Source organism: Chiloscyllium plagiosum, unplaced genomic scaffold, assembly GCF_037043375.1.
Source record: "Chiloscyllium plagiosum isolate Xiang-an unplaced genomic scaffold, Cpla_swu_hap1 HiC_scaffold_7, whole genome shotgun sequence".
Classification (NCBI taxonomy): Eukaryota; Metazoa; Chordata; class Chondrichthyes; order Orectolobiformes; family Hemiscylliidae; genus Chiloscyllium; species Chiloscyllium plagiosum.
This window is the reverse complement of record NW_028270145.1, coordinates 52,926,821-52,952,142: the sequence shown is the minus strand read 5'-3', so window position 1 is coordinate 52,952,142 and position 25,322 is coordinate 52,926,821. Positions and strand designations below refer to the sequence as shown.

At 40.8% G+C, this 25,322-nt stretch overlaps 1 protein-coding gene across 6 annotated transcripts in view; it reads left to right on the top strand.

The window, feature by feature from the left end:
• Positions 1 to 16,869, top strand: part of LOC122551555 (mitogen-activated protein kinase kinase kinase 20-like) — a 143,682-nt gene extending 126,813 nt beyond the window's left edge. For all 6 annotated transcript variants that reach the window (XM_087989015.1, XM_087989012.1, XM_087989014.1 and 3 more), the window contains 3 exons: positions 2,538 to 2,612; positions 10,214 to 10,358; positions 13,062 to 16,869. In XM_087989015.1, the coding sequence (XP_087845141.1) occupies positions 2,538 to 2,612; positions 10,214 to 10,358; positions 13,062 to 13,912 (1,071 nt within the window). In that variant the 3' untranslated portion in view covers positions 13,913 to 16,869. The remainder of the gene's footprint in view (positions 1 to 2,537; positions 2,613 to 10,213; positions 10,359 to 13,061) is intronic.
• The last annotated feature ends 8,453 nt before the right edge of the window (positions 16,870 to 25,322 follow it).

Genomic DNA, 25,322 nt, shown 5'->3' with positions numbered 1-25,322 from the left:
TCACCACATGCCTTCCCACCTTTTTTTGTGTCATCTGACAACTTGACATTCACTTTACTCGCTGTAAATAATTGTGCACCAGCACTAATCCCTCTGGAAATTCATTAATTACAGGTTGCCATCCTGAAAATACCCTTTTTATCCCAACCCTCTGTTTTCTATCAGTTAGGGACAAGGTAAGAAAAGAAAATAGTAATATGGGAAATGAGGATCAGACAAAGGCAGGAAAGGGCAACGAGAAGAAAAAACCTAAGAAAACAACACATTTAGTTAACCAAACCTATATCCATACCAATTCAAAAATACAAGACCATGTGTTATATCATTAAGTAGCGTGTGGTACCTTTAAACACCTTTTGAGGCAGACAACTCTCTAACAGCTGGGAGCAACACCAAATTAGGGACATTCCATGAGCTGACAATATGGAAAAGATGATAGAGCCTAATTGGCTACATTGATCACTGTTAGATAGGTTGAAGAGGACAATGAATAATAATGCATTACACGCGTCAATCATTGGGGATATCAATCATGACTAGCCAGGATAGCTTCACTCCTGTGAAAACTGAAATTTCATAAATTTCAGCAAGGAAGTTTGGAAAGCTGCAATGATGATGAACTTAGAAAGGAAAATGAGGACCTAGCTGGTGTGACAGTTGCAGTTTATAGGCAGAACAAGGGTAGAAAACAGAATGAAAATGATGACTATCAAGCAAATACAATCATCAGCTATCCACTTTCCAAAGGAAGCTTGCAATAACACTGGAGAATCTCTCTTTTAGCTTGAAGATAGAAAATCACACATGATTACTTCAGGCCATGTAGATAACTGTTCACATTAAACCCATGGGAGTGTTAACTCGACCCTCTTTGCTAGATGTAACTGTCATAAAATTTACCAAGATTCTCATATATATTCTGATCCACATAGGACCAGAGGAATGATTGTGTTCTAGATCATTCTCAGTCAAAAAGTGTGGTGCTGGAAAAGCACAGCCAGTCAGGCAGCATCCAAGGGGCAGGAGAGGCAACATTTTGAGCATAAGCTGTTAATCAGCTCTTCCTGATAAAGAACTTATGCTCGAAACGTTGACTGTCCTGCTGTTCGGATGCTGCCCAACTGGCTGTGTTTTTCCAGCACCAAACATTTTGACTGTGATCTCCAGAATTTGCAGACCTCACTTCCTTCTCAATCATTCTATCCAGTCTAGAAATGAAGAAACACAAGATAGAGAAAGTTCTTTTTAAATTCATTTTAAATATAAGGTCATGATGTAAAGTTTGTTCTTTTTAAGAACAGTTCTAATCAGTTTTTGATCACTTTTGTGCTGAAAGAGTTAATTCTTTGTATATTTAATTTTGCTGAAAGTTAGGTAACAGGCTCCATAATGTTCAAGCACATGCTATATGAATGGACATCTCCACTAGCAGCCAATCACTACCCATTTATTAAAGTGGTCATTGTCCATTGGGAGTAGGAGATGTCACAGTCAACAGTATTTTGTTATCAGTCAATATATATAAACATTTACTTAACAATGCTTGTTTCAAATATTAAAGATAAACTCCCACAGGACCATAGGGCAGCTGTCTTATGAGAGAGAGAGAGAGAGAGAGAGAGAGAGAGACAGCAGCTGGTACTTTAAGCTGAAAGTCACCGCGCCTCAGGCAAGGGGAGATGTGGAGAAGTTGTGACCTTCATAGTGACTTCAGGCAGTATGGGAATGAAACCCACACTGTTGGCATCCTTCTGCATTGCAAATCAGCTGTCCAGCCAACTGAGCTAACCAACATTTAGATAGTAAACTCTAAATGGTAGTCAGAACTGGAAATCCTGGGCTGGATTATATGGAGTGTCATGCTGTAATGATTATAATGAGGTCAGATAGGTGGGCCTCATAGAATATGAGTTCCCTGACTGGGGCAGTTAATCTGGATATGACAGATATAAACAGGAGTGTCAAAGGTTCTCTTCAGTCTGAGAGATGGCTCTGAGGAAGCTGGTTCAGTGTCAAGAATTCTCCGTGTGTAAATAAAGGGTGACTTTGTGATGGGATAGTGGCCACTGTGGAGTTACTTCATGTGCAACCTGTTTCCCCTCCCTGCAAACTAAAACATCACGGAGTGGGAAGATTGGCTGCTCTGCAGTCACTGAACAGCAATTAATAGGGCAGAGGCAGGAGTTTCCCTCCTCAGGGAGAGGAAGAGCTGACTCCGTTGTAGGTCAATAAAAGGCTAGCGTCCCCAAAGTCCTGGTAGCACCAGTGGGTGTAGTTGCCATTGCTGGTACTGCAGTCAGGTTTTGAGGAGATGAGCTGTGATAGATTGGATGTGTTTTGGGATGGGCAAGGCGGGGAATATCAGATGTGCCTGGTATTCAGTTCAGGAGGAACCTTCCCAGCCTGTATAATGAAATTTGTTGACTGGTCAATTAGCTACAGTCTCTCCCGCCACATTAAGTGCCAGTGGCAGCTGGATGGAACCCTTAAATGGACATTCTTAAAGTCTTGGACCTGAACATGTTCTGTTTTCACAGCCTCCCTACCTAATGGAGAAGTGGATTGTGGGAATCAGTGAGAACCAGATTGTTGAATGTATTGTTAATTATGAGGTAAGTCTTGAAATTAAACAGTTTGTTTTCTTATAAAATGCTTATAAGATCCACATATGTTCCATGTGAAGTTTCAGATTGAGACATACTGCTTTGAGAATGGTTTGAGAATCCTGAGGAGATTAATTCTGCTGTGACTTGGGGCAGTCTTCAAAATAATTTCATTCTCCCTGCCACCATCTTTTAAAATGACTCTTGGGCTATTCCAGCCCTCCCACCAATCTCATGTTATTAGTTTTCTGCAGTCAAAGTGGCTGACAAACCAATTTCACACAGTTACTCATGCAATTCTGAAACTAACTGCTGGGAGGGACATAGAACCGGTTCAAGTTGAACTCTCCAATTTTCTTTCCCTCCCATAGGTAAGACCTTGTGTTCGTATTAAGTAGATACAAAATATGAGCCACAGAGCAGGATAATGTGAGAGTAAAAGTAGTGTAACAGAACCTAAAATATACAGTTTATTTAATCGTAAAATTGAAGTTACCTCTGTCTGAACAGCATGCATGTGCTGTTTTGTTTTATTCTGATCCCACAATAATCCTGTACAAGTTCAGGTATTTGATATTTGGTGTGGTCAAATTTCAACAGTGTTTTATTCCCTTTTTCTATCTGATTCAAAAGTGATAGAATTTAAATTACTTTTCATCTTTTCTTCTTCCTCTTGCATTCTGAGCTCAAATACAGGTCTTTTGTGATTATTCACTGAACTACAGCAAAGTACCGTGATTTTGTTTTGCTATGAGCAGGGTGAGAGTGCAGGCCAAGTCTATCTCAATGGAATAGTGATTGAATCCTGTTTTTCCAATCAATCTGTTCAGAGATGTTATTACACACCTCCAGACCAGATGGGACTTGCACACCTCCCAGTCCAGAGGTAGGGATATACCACTGCACCTTAAAAAGGTCCCTACTGATCGAATCCTATGCTGATGGCATTAATTTGATCCACATGATGGCCATCTAGACAACTGAGGTAAAAACAATGACAGCAGATGCTGGAAACCAGATTCTGGATCAGTGGTGCTGGAAGAGCACAGCAATTCAGGCAGCATCCGAGGACAGGCAAAATCGACGTTTCGGGCAAAAGCCCTTCATCAGGAATAAAGGCAGAGAGCCTGAAGCGTGGAGAGATAAGCTAGAGGAGGGTGGGGGTGGGGAGAGAGTGGCATAGAGTACAATAGGTGAGTGGGGGAGGGGATGAAGGTGATAGGTCAGGGAGGAGAGGGTGGAGTGGATAGGTGGAAAAGGAACTGGGCAGGTCGGACAAGTCCGGACAGGTCAGGGGATCGAGTTGCTGGAGGTTAGAAGCTAGGATGAGGTGGGGGAAGGGGAAATGAGGAAACTGTTGAAATCCACATTGATACCCTGGGGTTGAAGTGTTCCGAGGCGGAAGATGAGGCGTTCTTCCTCCAGGCGTCTGGTGGTGAGGGAGCGGCGGTGGAGGAGGCCCAGCACCTCCATATCCTCGGCAGAGTGGGAGGGGGAGTTGAAATGTTGAGCCACTGGGCGATTTGGTTGATTGGTGCGGGTGTCTCGGAGATGTTCCCTAAAGCGCTCTGCTAGGAGGCGCCCAGTCTCCCCAATGTAGAGGAGACCGCATCGGGAGCAACGGATACAATAGATGATATTAGTGGATGTGCAGGTAAAACTTTGATGGATGTGGAAAGCTCCTTTGGGGCCTTGGATAGAGGTGAGGGAGGAGGTGTGGGCGCAGGTTTTACAGTTCCTGCGGTGGCAGGGGAAAGTGCCAGGATGGGAGGGTGGGTCGTAGGGGGGCGTGGACCTGACCAGGTAGTCACGGAGGGAAGGTCTTTGTGGAAGGCGGAGATGGGTGGGGAGGGAAATATATCCCTGGTGGTGGGGTCTGTTTGGAGGTGGCGGAAATGTCGGCGGATGATTTGGTTTATGCGAAGGTTGGTAGGGTGGAAGGTGAGCACCAGGGGCGTTCTGTCCTTGTTGCGGTTGGAGGGGTTGTGTCTGAGGGCGGAGGTGCGGGATATGGATGAGATGCGTTGGAGGGGGGATAGGACAGTGTCGAGGTAGGTAGAGACTGCCCGGTTCTACCTCCTTCCCAAGATCCACAAGCCTGACCACCCTGGCCGACCCATTGTCTCAGCATGCTCCTGCCCCACTGAACTCATCTCTACCTACCTCGACACTGTCCTATCCCCCCTAGTCCAGGAAATCCACACATACGTTCGAGACACCACCCACGCCCTCCACCTCCTCCAAGACTTCCGTTTCCCCGGCCCCCAATGCCTCATCTTCACCATGGATATCCAATCCCTCTACACCTCCATCCGCCATGACCAGGGCCTCCAAGCCCTCCGTTTTTTCCTCTCCAGACGTTCCCAACAGTACCCCTCCACCGACACTCTCATTCGTTTGACCGAACTGGTCCTCACCCTTAACAATTTCTCCTTTGAATCCTCCCACTTCCTCCAGACCAAAGGGGTAGCCATGGGCACACGTATGGGCCCCAGCTATGCCTGTCTCTTTGTTGGCTACGTAGAGCAGTTGATCTTCCGTAATTACACCGACACCACTCCCCACCTCTTCCTCCGCTACATTGATGACTGCATTGGCGCCACCTCGTGCTCCCACGAGGAGGTTGAGCAATTCATCAACTTCACCAACACATTCCACCCTGACCTTAAATTTACCTGGACCATCTCTGACACCTCCCTCGCCTTCCTGGACCTCTCCATCTCCATCAGTGACGACCGACTTGACACTGACATCTTCTACAAACCCACCGACTCCCACAGCTACCTGGATTACACCTCTTCCCACCCTACCTCTTGCAAAAATGCCATCCCGTATTCCCAATTCCTCCGCCTCCACCGTATCTGCTCCCAGGAGGAGCGGTTCCACCATAGAACACCCCAGATGGCCTCCTTCTTTAGAGATCGCAATTTCCCTTCCCACGTGGTTAAAGATGCCCTCCAACGCATCTCATCCACATCCCGCACCTCCGCCCTCAGACCCAACCCCTCCAACCGCAACAAGGACAGAACGCCCCTGGTGCTCACCTTCCACCCTACCAACCTTCGCATAAACCAAATCATCCGCCGACATTTCCGCCACCTCCAAACAGACCCCACCACCAGGGATATATTTCCCTCCCCACCCCTCTCCGCCTTCCGCAAAGACCTTCCCTCCGTGACTACCTGGTCAGGTCCACGCCCCCCTACGACCCACCCTCCCATCCTGGCACTTTCCCCTGCCACCGCAGGAACTGTAAAACCTGCGCCCACACCTCCTCCCTCACCTCTATCCAAGGCCCCAAAGGAGCTTTCCACATCCATCAAAGTTTTACCTGCACATCCACTAATATCATCTATTGTATCCGTTGCTCCCGATGCGGTCTCCTCTACATTGGGGAGACTGGGCGCCTCCTAGCAGAGCGCTTTAGGGAACATCTCCGAGACACCCGCACCAATCAACCAAATCGCCCAGTGGCTCAACATTTCAACTCCCCCTCCCACTCTGCCGAGGATATGGAGGTGCTGGGCCTCCTCCACCGCCGCTCCCTCACCACCAGATGCCTGGAGGAAGAACGCCTCATCTTCCGCCTCGGAACACTTCAACCCCAGGGCATCAATGTGGATTTCAACAGTTTCCTCATTTCCCCTTCCCCCACCTCATCCTAGCTTCTAACCTCCAGCAACTCGATCCCCTGACCTGTCCGGACTTGTCCGACCTGCCCAGCTCCTTTTCCACCTATCCACTCCACTCTCTCCTCCCTGACCTATCACCTTCATCCCCTCCCCCACTCACCTATTGTACTCTATGCCACTCTCTCCCCACCCCCACCCTCCTCTAGCTTATCTCTCCATGCTTCATGCTCTCTGCCTTTATTCCTGATGAAGGGCTTTTGCCCGAAACGTCGATTTTGCCTGTCCTCGGATGCTGCCTGAATTGCTGTGCTCTTCCAGCACCACTGATCCAGAATCTAGACAACTGAGTTAACCGATCTCCACTTTTCAGCAAAAATTGCCACATGATCTGCAGTATTGATGAAGGATTTCTGCAATGAAACGTATTCCAAACTCACATGAAAACAGAAAATACTCGGTTTTTATGCAACATCAGTTCTGAGCTTTGTACCTCCACACCAGTGCTTCCAAAACATCCTCCTCCTCTCATCTCTGGGTTCCCATGCATTATGGTAAACATCCATGATGGCATGGCACCATGGCTCAGGGGTTAGCACTGCTGCTTCACAGTGCCAGTGTCCCGGGTTTGATTCCACTATTGGGCGACTGCATTTGTGGAGTTTGCACATTCTCCCCCTGTCTATGTGGATTTTCTTTGGGTGCTCTGATTTCCTCCCACAGTCCAAAGATATGCAGGTTAGGTGGACTGGCCATGATAAATTGCTCATTGTGCCCAGTGATGTGCAGGCTAGGTTGATTAGCTATGGGAAATGCAGGGTTACTGGGATAGGGTAGGGGGTTTGGTCTGGTTGGATGCTCTTTGGAGGATTGGTGTGGACTCAGTGGGCCAATTGGCTTGCTTCCATATTGCAGGGATTCTATGAATAACATATTTATTAGTTCCTTCCAACAGGTCTGTCCTGTTTCTTGCTCTTATGTTTACATTCCTTCCCAGTTTCCCAATTATGATTATACTCACCTTGTACCTAATCAACCTCAACATTTAACATAAGATATTCTGTCATCTGCAATATGATGCCCAAGCTAAAATGCTGCACATTCTGGAGGACCATTCCCTTTTATGACACGGTGATTCATTGTTCCTTGACACATCCCCATGCAAGCTGTCATTCAACCCCCAAGCGATCTGATGGGAAAATGATCAATTATGACCATAAACATACAAATTGGGAGGAGAAATAAGCCATTTGGCCCTTTCATCCTCCCCGTTATTTAATCAGAAAGTAGGTGATCTGCTTGCTTTCCTATTTTCACGGACTCATCTTCCAGTAATAACCTTTGATTCCCTTGCCTAACAAGAATCTGTCCAGCTCCTCCTTAAAAATATTAATTGGTCCTGTCTCCAGCATCTCTGAAAGAGTGTTCCAAAATTCGAAAACTCTGAGAGAAAACATTTCCCCTCTTTCTGCAAACACCCACAAGGGAAAACATCCTTTTTCACATCAACCTTGTTAAGACCATTCTTCAATCAGATCACCCGTTGTCCTTCTAATCACCAGTGAAAGTAATCCGAACCTCAAAGGAACTAATTTAATCTTTGTTAATCCTGACAACTGCTGCACCAAGAGTGAGTGCAGTCATGACTTAATATTTCTTTCTTTCTTTCAGCATTGAAAATCCTGTGTTCTACTGAAGCCACAGGAACCAAGCTGAAGGTTCACCTCAGGCAGCAAACACCCATACACTAGCCATAATAGTCATGATTTCACCAACTGAGTTCACACTAGAGCTTGCTGACTTCCAATGCCTTCTTCTCCTCTAAGATACTAACAATAAGAAAAAGCTAGCCTAATGGTAACCATGTAGCCAATAAAGGTTGTTGGAAAACCCATTACTCTAATATTCTTAGTATCATAGAGATGTACAGCATGGAAACAGACCCTTTGGTCAAACTCATCCATGTTCACCAGATAGCCTAAATTGATCTCATCCCAATAGCCAGCATTTGACCCATATCTCTCTAAACCCTTTCTATTCATATTTGCATCCAGATGCCTTTTAAATGTTGTAATTATACCAGCCTATACAACTTCCTCTGGCAGTTCATTCCTTATGCACACCACGCTCTGCTTGAAAAGGTTGCCCCTTAAATCCCTTTTAAATCTTTCCCCTCTCACCTTAAACCTCTGCCGTCTAGTTTTGGACTCTCTCACCACAGGGAAAAGACCTTGTCTATTCACCCTATCCATGTCCCTCATGATTTTATAAACCTCCATAAGATCACCCCTCAGCATCCGACACTCCAGGGAAAATAGCCCCAGGCTATTCAGCCTCTCCCTATAGCTCAAATCTTCCAACCCTGGCAATGTCCATGTATTTCCTTTCTGAACCCTTTCAGGTTTCACAACATCTTTCCAACTGCATACAGTATTCCAACAGTGGCCTAACCAATGTCCTGTAAACATGCATGATGCACCAACCCATCTGCAACATGACCTCACAATCTCTGTACTCAATGCACTGACTAATAAAGGAAAGTGTACCAAACGCCGCCTTCCCTACTCTGTCTACCTGCGACTCCACTTTCAAGGAACTATGAACCGTAGATTATTTTGTACAGCAACACTCCCCAGGACCTTACCAATAAGTGGATAGGCTCTACCAAAATGTAGCATGTTACATTTATCTAGATTAACTCCATCTGCCACTCCTTTGCCCAATTGCCCATCTTATCAAAGTCCCATTGTACGCTGAGGTAACTTTCTTCGCTGTCCATTGCACCACCAATTTTGGTATCATCCTATTAACCATACCTCCTATATTCACACCCAAATCATTTATATAAATGACAAAAAGCGGTGGACCCAGCGCCAATCCCTGCATTACACGGCTGGTCACAGACCTCCAGTCTGAAAAGCAACCCTCCACCAATTAGAGACGGAAATCTGCTGTCCTTACCTGGTCTGAACTACATATAACTTCAGATACTCAGCAAAGACATTGATTCCTAACTTCGCTTTGCACAATTACAGATGGGCATTCATTAACTTGGCCAAGCCAGCAATGCCCACATCCCATGAACAAAAACAAATCTGTGTGACATTTTAACATTGCTTTCGATTGTTCAGTCCTTACTTGTACGAACATGTCACTGTTTAAAAATGTAACTCCATCTAAAGTCACTATATAAATATGTTATTTTTGGTCTAGCATTTTATACACTTAGGCTAATGTTTGCTAAGTTATTTTTCTTTTTCAATTCATGTTTCCCTTTTTTTGGATTAGTTTGAATTATCTTTAGGTTCTCTTTTTTTTGTCTTTTTGGCTAGTCCTGCAGGCAAATGAATTTGTAAACATCAACAAAAGGCCTCAAAATCCTGGGTTAACATTGGCTACATCATGATTTCATCAGCAGTCTTCAAACGTCTTATTTTAAATAACCTTTGCCTGGATCACTTGTCTTCTGGATATGCAAATAGAATTTGAGCCTGTTCAATTTAAAGTAAATGCATAATTACTCAGCAGAAGAAATTAATGTTCCCTAATGCCACAGTGGGAGATTGCACTATTCATGTAGGTCTTTATTATATGAGCAATTAGGAACAAATTTGACCCCTAAGTTGAGTTTTGATAGTTTATCACAAGCAAGACACTAGAATTGGCAAATGCACATCTGCAAATACTAGACAAAGACAGGATCGTGCTAGACTGTGATTTTCCCTTTTTCCTGCATCCTCTCCCTCTCGCCTCACTAAAGTTAGATATCTATTCCAGATTTTCACCTGTTGTATGAAAACTACCTTCTTGCGTAAGTTATTAGAGAATGACTGGCGCCGGTGGGACTTTACCTCACAGGAGTGTGGGAAATGTTTATCATTGGGCTTAAATATGAGGGAAAAATGTTAAAGTGAATCTTTAAAGACATTGTTGGAATCTCTAAGATGTCTCTAAAATTTTCTATTGTAAATTATTCAACAGAATGATGTCAAAACTCCAAAAACAACTAAGCACAACCACACTATCACACTGAGTACTGCCAACGTTGAAATGAAGGAAGTGGTGCTAGTCATCCAAGCCATGCCAACAAATACAGAAAACAAGTTTCAGAGCAAGTGCCAGTTAAGTAAGTCATCTATTAAACCCATTAAATTTTACTTTCTAGAACTACAGAAAATCCAACAGTATTATAGACTTTTTTTTTAACTAACATTTATTCAGATCAAAACTAGGCTGGAAAGCCTTCCTGCAAATGCATTAGAGTTAAATTAGGTTGTGGTACCTCTAATGTTAATGCTAGTATTCCTTTTATTTCATTTGTTCATTGTCTGTGAGTGTCACAACCTCACCAGCATTTATTGCCCATTCTTAAATGCCCTCAAATTGATAGCAAGTTGTTGTCTTGAACTACTGCAGTCATCTGGTGCAAGTACACCCACAATGCTGTTAGGAAGGGAGTTCAGGATGCCGTGTGGCTTGGTGATGATGTTCCCATATATCTGCTGTCTTTATCCTTCTAGGTGGCACAGAATGTAGAATTGAATGTAGAATTGCTGTTGAAGGAGCCTTGGTTGATTGTTGCAGTGCTTGTTGTAGATAGTAGATATCGCTGCCACTGTACATCAGTGGTGGAAGTAGTGAATGTTAAAAATGGTGAATGGGGTGCCAATCCAGCAGGCAGATTTGTCCTGCATAATGTTGAACTTCATGAGTGTTCTAGGACCTTCACTTATTCAGGCCAGTGAGGAATATTCCATTACACTACTGCTTTATGTCTTGTAGGAAGTGGACACACTTCAGAAGTTCCTTGCCTCAGAATTTCCACAGCTATAATATCCACGGTCATTAAGTAGCCGGTTCAGATCCACTTCTAGCCAATGATAACTATCAGAGTGTTGATAGTAAGGAAATCAGTGATTGTAATGCAATTAAATATCAAAGTGAGTGAGATAGCTGGATCCTCTCTTCTAAGAAATGCCCATTGCCTGGTCGTGAAATTGTAGCTTGCCACTTACCAGGCCAAGCTTGAACATTGTTCAGGTTTTGCTGCAAATGAAATCGGCTGCTTTAATGTCTAAGGAGTTGCAAATAGTGCTGAACATTATGCAAACATCAGGGAACATTTCCTCTTTTGGCCCTATGTTGGAGGCAAAGTCATACTAGGAATTTCTTTGGGAGCTGTCTTGAATCTTCTTCTTCATGAGTCTCAATGCCTGTAATGGTATCTTTGCCAATCTGCTGACAATATGTAACAACATGAAAAAATAGGAGCAGGGGTACTACATCATCTGGCCAAACTTTCTGTGAGAGTATCTTTCAATCCTACTGCTTCTTCTGCCTAGAAGGTCAAGGATTGTAGATGCATGTTCCTCTCCAAGCCACACATTATCTGTTGGCATGCTTCTCAATGGCTGTTAGGGATGAGAAATAAATGTTGTCCTTCAGGCAATGCTCACATCCCGAAAATTAACTTTTAATATCTTCATGCACCTTTTCTAAACCAATGCAACTAGATCCTCCTTAAATAAGGAAAAGTTGTGTTGGATGATTGGAAAATCCCTGAGCCACTGTCTTATTATACATCCAAAGAATTGTGGTTTAGTTTCTGCACCAGAAAACAGTGAATTTTATTGGATCTACAGACGAGCAAATAGCCAATGTGCTTGAAAAGATTAATAGGAAAAAATTAATCATGTACGTGATTTCTACATATCATAAATATCCTCTTATACACTAAATTACCATTATGAGGAACATAGATGAAAAGCTTCTTTTGCATCTGAAAAGTTGAATATTTCCAGTATTTTTTGTTTTTAATTTTAAATATGTTGTATCATCCTTAATTTTTTTTAAAAATTTCATTTACCACTACAATTATGTATCTGACTTAAGTAGATATGAGTTCTCAGAACTCCTAAGTACTGTGTGATTGAAATGCTGCTTTCTCTCCTTTAAATTGACATACAGAATTTTAGATATTACAAGTTACTAGCAGGCAGTTACATGGGTTTTTATATACACTAAATTTTTTTCAGTTTTTCTTATGAAAAATTAATTCTGGAAATTAATCTTCAGTGCATATTACAGGTTTATAATCATGTTAAGTAAGGTGTTATGAAAATTATTTGCCAGTGCGTTATGGTGTTGACATATTATGGCAGAAATCAAAATAACTTTACCAAAGTGACAAATGCCTTTACTGTAATATCACCTCTGCAGAATTTATACAAACTTCCCTAAAGCTAGACTGTTAATCCACTTGTGATGGCACAACTGTTTTGTACAAATCAGTTTTTTATTCTTACATCAAGCAATGGGATAATATTGTTTTAGGATGCTAATTATATTGTAGTTGTTCAAAATCTAGAATATAAGTGGATTAAACTGTATAAAAATGAGAAACGAAACTTGCAGAAGCAACCATAGATTAATCTTTATTTTAAAATATTTCAATTTATATTATACAAATGTACTGTTCAAAACAGATTCTCCTCAACAATAAAACCTTAATGAGGTAACATTAAAAGTCTACCTTCAGTCAATCCATTGATCACTTGTTCCAGGTTGCTATGATCAGGAGTTTTTGATCAAATGCAGTTGGATATCAATTACGACTATAGGGATTATAAAAAGTGAATATATAGCCAAATACATGCACTGCTGTTTCTTGAACATTTTATTATGACTTTTTAAAGTCAAAGTCACCTTTATGAACTTGTGGACTTGATAAGCAAGGAATAAACACGAATGATTTTATTTGCAAAGACACTATCTTCAAAATTATTAATTTCAGGTGCTCAACACTTTTTGTACATGTTTTGTATTCCAGATGTTCGTCAACAATGGTTTGATACTTTAAAATTGCGCAGAACATCAACAGGCGACTCATCACAATATTCTGCCATTTTACCTCCTAACCAAAATACTTCCACTTCCATTACACAATCTCAATTGTTTAATTTATTTGCTAATCAAGATACTTACGCAGCAGTTGTAAGACGTATGCAGAGCCCCAGTAGATACCACATTGCTACTCCTCTGACTCAATCCAGACAAAGCTCCAGCCCACTACCTACAACGCCAGTGTTATGCAGTCGTCTTTCTACTGTACACCTCAGCTCTGAAGGAAGCAGCCTGTCAAGCACCACCTCAAACAGCATTTTGGAGAGGGACCATATTACCAGTAGACAAAGCAGTGGCTATCAGAGCAATGAGTCCAATGACTTCCTGTTTAATAAAACAACCACTTCTGAAGGATTTAACCACATTAGTAAAAAAGGAGTTAGCCCAGTGTTCATGCGTGGTAGTGGAAATAGGCACATGAGTAAGGAATATGGTAGGGAGAGAAGCAAAAGCACACCTCTGAGACATTACTCTGGATATCAATCATCAGAAAGGAGGTATTCTCAATCCACCCGTTCTCACCATGCTAGGTCATGGGGCCCTGACAGAAACCTACAAAAGCAATTTCAGCAACAATTAGATACAGATATTAATGGAGTCTCAGGCATGAAAGGTGCTGGTACTAAAAGTACAAAAGACACAGGTAAAGAGAGGCAAAGCAAATCCAATGAAGGAGATTGGATTAAAGTTGAACGGCACAAAAAATCTCATAAAAATGACTCTTTTAAAGTATCCAGAGGTAGAGGCCGAGGAGCAGGACGTAGCCGACTGTTCTGACAGAGAACCTCAGAAGTTGACTTGTGTTTGTGTCAACTTAAATTGTTATGTCTATTTGATCATCTTTCTGTATTCTATAATATTTAAGGCAGATGGATATAATTTGCTAATAGAGATTGTTACAGATTTGAGTAGGATCTGAAATGTTCAAAAGAACTCAAGCCTGTCACTGAGCCTGTCGTGGTTATTCGGTCAAAACTCAGCATTCAGTAAATGGAATCAGGGTTAATGTATAGGATACCACCCCATCACCCCCACCCATTACTTTAAACTGGCACAGGTTTTAATAAAACCTGCAGTTCTATGATAATTTACTAATGTAGGTGTATTAAAGAGAGAGACTGAGCTATGTAAGAGATAGTGAGTGTGTGTGAGTTGAATGTTGTGTAGAGAGGGGGAGGAATATGGGGCATTGCCATAAACACAAACACACACTATGCATTGACAGTATATGGATATCCCAACATCACCTGTTTTTCTTGCCATCCCCACTGAAAGTTCGGACTGTAGTGAATAAAAACCCAGACACACATCCTAACATAGAATTGAAGGCATTTTTTATAAAATTCATGGAATTGAGGACAAATGATTTAAATTTGTTAAGAATTGGCAATATGCGCCCAGTGTTTCCTACATAACTTTGTTTTGGAATTGCAACTATTTTCCGCATTTGTTAACACAGGGGTAGTAGAATAGAAAAACACAAATCCAAATTTGCTGATGATACAGAGGCATGTGACATTGTAAATCCAAAAGTAAATTTAGATATCGTGGGCAAAATTGTGGCAACTAGATTTCAATCTAGGTGAATGTGAGGTATTCCTAAAAAGGATAGAACAGAGTACTTTTTATTACAAAAAGGGTAAATCTCAGAAGAGACATCGGTGTTCATGTTTCATGAACATGTACAGAAAACAATGAAAATTCTGACAAAATGTTGGAATACAAGGTTGTAGAGGGTAAACTGTAGCTATACAAATACCCAGTTAGGCTAAATGGGTGAACAGATCCAAACATCACATCTTAGATTGAGAGAACATACAGCACAGACATACAGCTAGACTGATAATGGGATCCCAAGAATTAAATTATGAGAAAAGATTACATAAATTAGTCATGTTTCTGCACTTTAGAATTTAAAGGGATAATTTGATTGATGTTTTCTGACATTAAGGGGAATAGATAGGGAGATAAAGAAAAACTATTTACACTGGTTAAGGAGTCTAGGTGTAGAGGGGGATAGTTTAGAAATTATTACCAGAGTAAGAGTCATAGAGATGTACAGCATGGAAACAGACCCTTCGGTCAAACCCATCCATGCTGAACAGATATTCCAACCCAATCTAGTCCTCTGCCAGCACCAGGCTCATATCCCTCTAAACCTTTCCTATTCATATATCCATCCAAATGCCTCTTAAATGTTGCAATTGTACTAGCCTCCACCACTTCCTCTGGCAGCTCATTCCATACACGTACCATTCTCTGCGTGAAAATGTTGCCCCTTAGGTCTCTTTTATATCTTTCCCCACTCACCCTAAACCTATGCTCTCTAGTTCTGGACTCCCCACCTCAGGGAAAAGACTTTGTCTATTTATCCTATCCATGCCCCTCATGATTTTGTAAACCTCTATAAGGTCACCCCTCAGCCTCTAACGCCCCAGGGAAAACTACCCCAGCCTGTTCAGCCTCTCCCTATACCTCAAATAATCCAACCCTGACAACAGCCTTGTAAGTCTTTTCTAAACCCTTTCAAGTTTCACAACATCTTTCCAATAGGAAGGAGATCAGAATTGCATGCAATATTCCAACAGTGGCCTAACCAATGTCCTGTACTGCTGCAACATGACCTCCCAACTCCTGTACTCAATACAGTGACCAATAAAGGAAAGCATACCAAACGCCTTTTTCACTCTCCTATCTACCTGCGGCTGTACAGGTCATTGGTTAGGCCACTTTCAAAGAGCTATGAACCTGAACTCCAAGGTCTCTTTGTTCAGCAACACTCCTTAGGACCTTACCATTAGGTGTATAAGTCCTGCTAAGATTTGCTTTCCCAAAATGCAGCACCTTGCATTTATCTGAATTAAACTCAGTCTGCCACTTCTCAGCCCATTGGCCCATCTGATCAAGATCCCGTTGTAATATGAGGTAACCTTCTTCGCTGTCCACTACACTTCCAATTTTGCAAACTTACTAACTAGACCTCTTATGCTCACATCCAAATCATTTATATTAATGATGAAAAGAAGTGGAACCAGCACCGATCCTTGTGGTACTCCACTGGTCACAGGCCTCCAGTCTGAAAAACAACCCTCCACCACCACCCTCTGTCTTCTTTGAGCCAATTCTGTATCCAAGTGGCTAGTTCTCCCTGTATTCCATGAGATCTAACCTTGCTAACCAGTCTCCCATGGGGAATATTGTCGAACACCTTACTGAAATCCATATATATCACATCTACCACTCTGCTCTCATCAATCCTCCTTGATACTTCTTCAAGAAACTCAATCAATTTTGTGAGACATGATTTCCCATGCATAAAACCATGTTGACTACCCCTAATCAGTCCTTGCCTTTTCAAATATATGTACATCCTGTCCTTCAGGATTCCCTCCAACAACTTGTCCAAATCACTTCTTCATACAAAGGATTGGAGAAGTCTGGAATTCTGTTCTGCAAACAGCAGTCGGTGCTAGTTAATTATAATTTGAGATTGATCTTTGTTAACTAAATGTGTAATGGGACACAAGTATGCAGAGCAAAGTTGCAGATCAACTATATGGAACAGGCTCAAAATGCTCAAAGGCCTACTTCTCGATGTATTTTTGTAATATATTTGTGAGTTTGTTCTGATCTGATTTTGTAAATCTGTTTGAAAATGTATTTTTGGTCACTGGATTTACTAAGGTACATCTTATGGAAACAGAAGACTGTATACTAAACGCCATGCATACTCATTCCTTGATCTTTTTGTCTTTTTGGCAATATACTTCAGCCAAAATAATGGTGCTTTATTTGATGCGTTAACTTACTGAATCTAAATCGTTTTTTTTTACAATTATGTGCATTACACAATAGATATCCAAGAGGTTGAGATGTATAAATTTGTACTTCGCACCAAACCAGGCACCTGGCCTGTTGCAACTTTCACACAGATGAGGTCACTAAGGTCAAGGATGTAACTGAAAATTATCACGGAGCATTTAGCCTATGTTCTCATTGCTAAGACAAGAACCAATTTGTATTAGGAGTGTGATTGCCAATTTACAAGCTACTACTGTTTGTTTTTACTGCAACTTTAAGGGGATTCTTCTGGCTTAAGCATTACAAAATTGAACGATGCGTGATCTAATTGCTCCTCAAAAGAACTTTGTAAACATTTTTGCTTTTGTTTTTTCCTTAAAATTCAGCATCTTACTTTTGACTTTCAATCTGATCTCCTTATAGATTTTTGCTCTCTTATTCCTCCTATTAAGGCAAGTTGAAATCCAGATTGTTTCTTCAGATGGACATAGGGTCATAAGCCATTATACAGGGAAGAACAAGGAGGCTCAAATGCTCTGGTCAGAATTTCCTCCTTAATCAATGGCACTAAAAGGACTAACTGGTGACTTCACTTATTTGGCTGTTATATTTACCTTCCCAGTAACAATTAAATTACAGGTCATTCTGCTACATTTCATTAACACAAATTTGCTGTAACACAATTGACGAATTGGCAATGCTGTTTCTGAAGCGCAAACTTTTAAAACGTGTTGGCTGTTACACGATTGCATTACCAACACTTTAAGCGCTGGTTCTAAAGCGCGATATTTCTATAGTGCGGGGTTGCACAAGAACACAACTATTGCAGTATAGAAGAACTAACTGTACAACCAAATTAACTCACTTATGGCAAAGCACTTTGGAAGGCACTATGTAAATTCACTATTTTTTTTCTTCTTTCCTTCTTAATATATCTTGTAAGTAGGTGACCTAGTGATAGATGTTGCATTTTCACCCAACCACTCGATTCTACCAACATTAGCCAGATGAATTTGAAAATTCTGATTGGGCTGCATTTGTTAAGTTGTTCCATCTCTGTGTGAGGGAAAGCAAGATCTGACATTATGTAATTTGCATCTCTTGGATCATGCCAGTACTATTCAAATGGATTGGCATTGATGGCAATTGTGTATTAAGGCCTGGCCTATTCCATGCTTCCCTACAAAGAATAGGATATGTCTCAGTTACAGTAATTACTAGGCATTTCCTGTACTGCTGAGTGTGTGTTTTTGAATAAATTCTCAACACCAATACTTTTGGCACAACATGTAGAAATGTAGAAGTGGTATAATTTCTATATACTTTGCATTTGTGGAAATATCTTTATACATTGATCAATAAGGATCGTAGCTTTAAAGAGGGTAATTTCATTAAATAAGTAATTGTGCACATAAGTGGAGCTTCTTATTTTAAATCCACTCGCATATAAAATGAATTCCACAGAATTGATTAACTCTTTAAGATATATAACTATTGCAAATTCAACCATCAGATTGGTAGGATTCCTTTTTTAGATTCATAATTAAAAGAGCAGAATGGATCTTTTAACAAATAGAAATTCTGACAATTCAGTATCCCTGCAGCAGCAGGATTCCACACAAAAGGTCAGCTTGGGACTCCTATATATTTTCGAACCATGATAGTAAATATTACTCACTTAATTTGGTGTCAATCTGTACAGATATGACTGTGAAAAGAAATATCTGACACAGGCAAATAAAATTAGTTAACAAATGATCATGCTAAGAATGAACAGCTATTTCCATTGTGTAGGTGTATTTGTATTATAGCAAGTTAGAACATGATGCATTAACACTGGTTGCATAGTCATAATGCACTCTCTCGCCCGACTGTCAGCCTGCACTGTATGCTCAATGGGGTTTTAACACATAACGTACTAACTCAGAAGCTAGTACTACCACTGAGTCAAGTTAATATGGAAGAGCTGATTAAGTATCATATATTGTTTTATTTAGAACACAATGGTTCACACGTTTCAGGACATTGTCAGCAGACAACTTTAGTCCCGATAGTTTGTCAAATATTCTGTCCCACGTGATAGTATCTGTTATGCAATGTTTCTCCTATTACTACCTTACCTATCTGTTATCTTTAGGATGTTTATGGTGTCCTTCACACTAAAGATTGATGCAAATTTTTAATGTAAATTATCTGCCCTTTCCCTGTTCCCAATTATTAATTCCCTAATTGCATCCTTCAAGGAGTCCAGACTTACTTTAACTACTCTTTTATTAACTTCTAGAAACTCTTTGTTTTCATATTTCTTGAAATTTAATAAGCAATTTTCAACCTTTTCATTAGCCTTTTACTCATCTTCTGTTGATTTCTAAAAACCTCCTAATCCCCTTGGTCTACCATTAGTTTTTGCTGCTTTGTATGCTCTACGTTTTGACTGGATACTGTCCTTGACTGCCTTTGTTGACAATGTGTAGTTCATCCTTCTGATAAGTTCCTTCTTTTTGACCAGAATTAATTTTGCTGAGTGTTATGAAGTATCTGCTTAAATATCTGTCGTTGCTCATCCACTGACTTTCTACTTACCCTATTTTTCCAGCCAGCTTCAGATAATTCTTTCTTCATACCTCCGCAATTGCGCTTATTTAAGTTAACACTGGTTTAAGTCTGAGTTGCTTGTCCCTCAAGCTGAATTTAAAATTCTACCATGTTGTGATCGCTACTATCTAGAGGATCATTAACTGAAAGATGCCTTATTAATCCGACCTCATTTCCGTTACAAGAGCTAAAATAGCAATGTATTGTTCTAAGAAACAATACTTGATGCAGGCTGGAAATTCAGCTTTCATGTTACCCTGCCTATGTGATTTGTCCAGTTGATAAACCGATTAAAATCAGCCAAGACAATTATCGTGCTTTCTCATATACCTCCATTATTTCCCAGTTTATACTTTGTCCTGGAGTGAAGCAACTCTTTGGGAGCCTATAGACATCTCCCACCCATTCCTTACCCTGCTATTCCTTATTTCTACCCAAACTAATTCAATATCTGGATCTACTACTATCATTACTCGTCACCAATGCACTTTCTTTACGAACAAAGTTACCCCATCTCCTTTTCATTTTTGGCAAAAGTGAGGACTGCAGATGCTGGAAACCAGAGTTTAGATCAGAGTGGTGCTGGAAAAGCACAGCAGGTCAGGCAACATCCAAGGAGCAGGAAAATCGACGTTTCGGGCAAAAGCCCTTCCTGGTGAAGGGCTTTTGCCCGAAACGTCGATTTTCCTGCGCCTTGGATGTTGCCTGACCTGCTGTGCTTTTCCAGCACCACTCTGATCTAAACTCCTTTCCATTTTTGCCTATTCTTCTGGATGTTGCATCCCCTTGAATATTGAATTCCCAGTATTAGACCCCAGCTATCTGTAATAGCTTTCAAGTCATAGTCAACCATTTCTATTTCTACCATCGATCCAACTAGTTACAAATGGTGTATGCATTCAAACAAAGTCTTAAGCTTTGACTTTTTATCTTCATAACTTAAACTGGTTCTAATTGCTGCTGCACTCTTTTGCATATATTTATACTGCTTCCTTTAACATTTTGATTATTGTTCACATCTTCACCATCCTTTGCACTTATTTCTTTTTGATTGTTAAAACTTTCCTTCAATTGAACACTCCAGTTCCACTATGGTTCAAATGGAGCCTGTGCCAACGACACAGCTCTCTCTCCTAAAAACTGGTTCTCTTCCTCATGAATTGGAACCCATTTTTCCCAAAGCAATCTTTGATCCGCACGTTTACCTCTTTAATGTTATTTGCCCTGTGTCAATATTCATGTGGCTCAGGTACTAATCGGAGATTATTATCTTTGTAGTTCTGTTTTTAAATTTACAACTGAACTGTTCATAGTCCCTCAGAAGTGCCTCTTTTCTAGTCCTACCTTTGTCATTGGTACCTACATGGACTATAACAACTGGATCCTTTTCCTTCCACTCTCAAGTTTCTCTCTAGCCTGAAAGAGAGATCTTTAGCCTTGGTACGTTTAGGAAACCCAAACTTCGGCTCTGTCTGTCTATGCTGCAGAGCACAGTTTCTATTACCTTAAGTATGTTAGACTCTGTTACCACTACATTTCATAGTTTCAAAGTACTAGAAGCAGGATTAGGCCATTTGGCCTATCGAGCCAGCTCCACCATTCGTTAAGATCATGGCTGATCTGTTGTCTCAGCTCCTTCTATCTGCATTATTCCCATAACCATGCAAAAACCCATCCAACTGTGTCTTGAATATATTTAATAGAGCTGCCTCTAATGCTTCCTAGGCAAAGAATTCCATAGATTCACTACTCTCTGGGAAAAGCAGTTCCTCCTCATTTCCGTCCTAAATCTACTCCCCCTAACCTTGATGCCATGTCCCCAAGTTCTACTCTCACCCAGCAGTGGAAACAACTGCCTGCCTCTATCTTATCTATCCTTTTTCATAATTTTATGTTTCTATAAGATCACCTCTCATTCTCTAAATTCCAGTGAGTACAGTCCCAGGTAGCTCAAACTCTCCTCATAGGGTGACCCCCTCATCTCCAGAATCAATCTGGTGAACCTTCTCTGTGCTGCCTCAAAAGCCAATATATCCTTCCTCAAGGAGATCAGAACTGCACACAATTATCCAGGTGCCTCACCAAAACATTGTACAATTGCAGCAGAAGCTCACTGCTCTTAAATTCAATCCCTCTAGCAATGAAAGTCTATATTCTGTTTGCCTTACTGATTACCTGTTGCACCTGCAAATGAACTTTTACTGGTTCATGCACAAGCACTCCTAAGTCTCTCTGCACAACAGCATGTTGCAATCCTTCAGCATTTGAATAATACTCTTACCTACTATTTTTACTTCCAAAATATTTTAAACGTAAACTTGCTTTCTGGATTCTTCAGCTACAATAACATTTAGTTAATCAAAACAAACACAAAAGGAATACCAACCAATCAACTACCTTTTTCTGTGTAATTTTACATTTTGGCTCTGACAGGCAGAAACAGGTTAAAGAAGCTCTGTGCTGCTGGTTTTTGGTTTCCTCTATTGCCGCCCTTCTCACATAAGTCAGCTCTTCTTTTTAAGACTGCTGTTCCCTGCTCTCTCTCATTGTTTGATAAGCTACCGAGCCTGCACTGTCTCCCACCTTTTTTGAAGCTGTTTTCCCTGTGCACTCACGCGCTGATTCAGATACACAGGGCCTAATTCTCTCTGGCTGTTTCATTATATAAGATTATGAGAGACAAGTATAGCTTGGATAGGAAGGGTTTTTTTCCATTTGTAGAGAGGTCAATAACCAGTGGCTTTAGACTTAAGGCAAGAGGTAGAAAGATAAGAGAGGAATTGGGAAGAAGTTTGTTTGACCAAAGGATAGTGGAAAGCTGGAACTCAGCCTGAAAGGGCAGTTAAATCAGAAATCTTTATAACATTTAGACCGTGTTTCGATTTTCACTTGCACTGCCGTAGCCTCCAGGGCTATGGGCCAAGAGCTGGATAATGGGATTATTGTAGTAAATCTTTGTTGACTGGTGTGGATATGATGGGCAAATACCATCTCCTTTGCTTTAAATGTCTTTGAATCTAACTACAGCTGGATCAATTCTCTGAGCAGAAGTGGCCTATCCTGCAACCTGTGCTCCAAACATTCCAATGCCTGCTTAGTTTCACCTACTGACTGTTTACAACGCAGGCACTCTCTATCCGTCTGAGTTTGAGAGGTTGTGTTCAAACTGCTCTTGCATTAATCTGGTGAATCTACTATATTATTTATTCATTGACAAGACCAGGATTTGCTGCCCATACCTTACTGTCTTTGAGAAGGTGATGTTGTGAACTACTACAATCCATGTGCAGAAACTTCTGTCTCAGTGTTGTTCAGTAGGATGTTCCTGAATTTGTTTGGTGACAATGAAGGAACAAAGTTGTCTTTCCAAGTCAGACTGGTTTGTGACTTGGAAGTGACAGTCCTCCCACATTACTGCTGTACTTATCTATTTATGCAGCAGAGTTTGTGTGTTTGGGAAATGCTATTGAACAGGCATTATTGTATTGTTATCTTGTAAATTCAGTTACATGATTATTGTACTATACTTTTGTGTGTGGAATCAAGTAACTAAAATGCTATTCCTTTTTCCAGTTTTTAAATTATTTTTTCCTTGATGAAGAGGATTAAACATGATTTGAACGAGAAGCTAGTTTGATGTGCAAAACCATCTTTACTGCTGACTTTACATTATTTTGTGAAAATAAGAATTGTAGTACACTGGGGGTTATTTCCCACAAAGGGTATTGTGTATAAAATTACAAAGCATATGGAATTTGATCTTCAAAGTACCACTAACATGCACAAAATTCTATGTAATAAATACAGAATCTGACTTCTATTGTCATTTTTAATCATTGTTAGACTTTATATGTTGGTTGTGTTTTAAACTGTCCGATTTAAAGTAAAACAGAATGTTCTGGAATGGGGATGGTGATAAGCCCATGTGATTTGTTGGACATGGGTCAGAGGTCGAAAGTCGAATGAAACTCATTGAACTTTTTTGAACACAACCTCTCAAACTCAGACAGATAGAGAGTGTTAGAGAGGAAAACTAAAAGCCAAAATCAAGTAAATGCAAAGACTTCTTTGTGTTAACTACCAGGCAGAATGTTGTTAAGAATGTTTGAACAGATGGGACTTGAGAATGTTTAAAGATCAGAAGCTGGATCAAATGGATCAGGAGATTGAGTGAATGGGGACTTTTAAAGGAAACATTTGGTGTGGTATGAAGACAGCCTGTTGTAAAGTTGGAAGGTGGTTGGGAGTGTAACCACAAGCTGAAACTGTGGCATCAAGTCTCAAAGTATGAATTCTTGTGTGAATATTTTTAGGTTGCTGTGAAATCTTTAAAATCATTTTTTAAGAGTCAGATTTTAACAGATTGTAATAACAGTGTATTGTATTGTTGTTCAACTTGTTTAAACTTAGAGAAAACATGAAACCTCTTTTCATAAACTTATGACTAAATATCATATTTCATTTAAATTATTTTTAAAGACAAAATCAGAAATACCAAATGATCAATCCTCAATTCCTATACTGTATTTCCATTCACTTTTCTTAAATAGTTAAGTATTTTTCTCTGTTTAATCAATAAACTAGAACAATACAGTTTAAGTTATGTTTTTCAACTATTTCTGCTATCATACCTTTGTTACATTTCCAGTTAACAAAATTCAAGCTACAGATCTGAACTCTTAACTATGAGCATGAAGATAACATATAGGGCAGCATGATGGCTCAGTGGTTAGCAGTGCTGCCTCACAGTGCCAGGGACCCACGTTTGATTTCTGACTCAGGTAACTTTCTGCTTAGAGTTTGCACATTCTCTCTGTGTTTGGTGGTTTCCTCTCACAGTCTAAACATGTGCAGATTAGGTGGATTGACCATGGTAAATGCAGGGTTACAGGAATAGCGTAGGGGGTGAAATACTATTCAGAGGGTTGCTGTGGACTCTCTGACCAAATGGCTTGTTTCGATGATTCTATACAGGATCAAAAAACTGGTAAGTGAATCAATTAAATCTTCAACAAGTTCACCCCAAATTGGGTGATGTGTCAAACAAGGCTCTTTTCAGTGCTGAGATCAAAATATCACATTTTCAACCAAGTTCCAAACATCGAAATGGATTCTCACTAGCGAGGGACAAGTGGCCTATTAATGGGGATTATCACTCATTATCAGCCGTGTTACTTACGCAAGCTCCCATTCGTCCATTGCCAGCTAGAAACGAGACACAGAGTACCTAATGTGAAAGTCTGAGTAAATACCTGGCAACTCCTATTTGCTGCTCCAACTTGGACAACTACCACCTGCTATGGCACATTCCATGAGCAGCAGTCTCATGCTTCCCATATCCGCAGATGCTGCTATATAATAGGTACCACCTTCACTATTATCATGGTACATCTCTGATCCAGGTTTACTAGGCTTCTGCACTTTAATACTGCAGTTTGGAGTGCACTGGCACTTTTCTTTGCAAGGCTGCTGCAAGGACAGTTTAAGCACAGGGGCAGACACCCAGATCACAGACAGAAGCAGGCTACATCTCACGGCAACTCACTCACTCTCTGAGCACATACTCACTTTGAGCCTACTTGGATGATCAAAACATCCCGGCCTTTTCTTTTTGTGCTTTGCTACTCAGCCAGATCTTGAAGGCTAACAGTACTTCTCTTTGCTTTGCTTTTCACTGCAGACAGGAAGGAAAACCATTTGTCATAGTTGGCAGCAGTTGGCAGGTGCTGAATGACACTGCCCTATCTCAATGTTGCATGTACAGAATACGTCTTTGGTCTTTCTGCCCCCC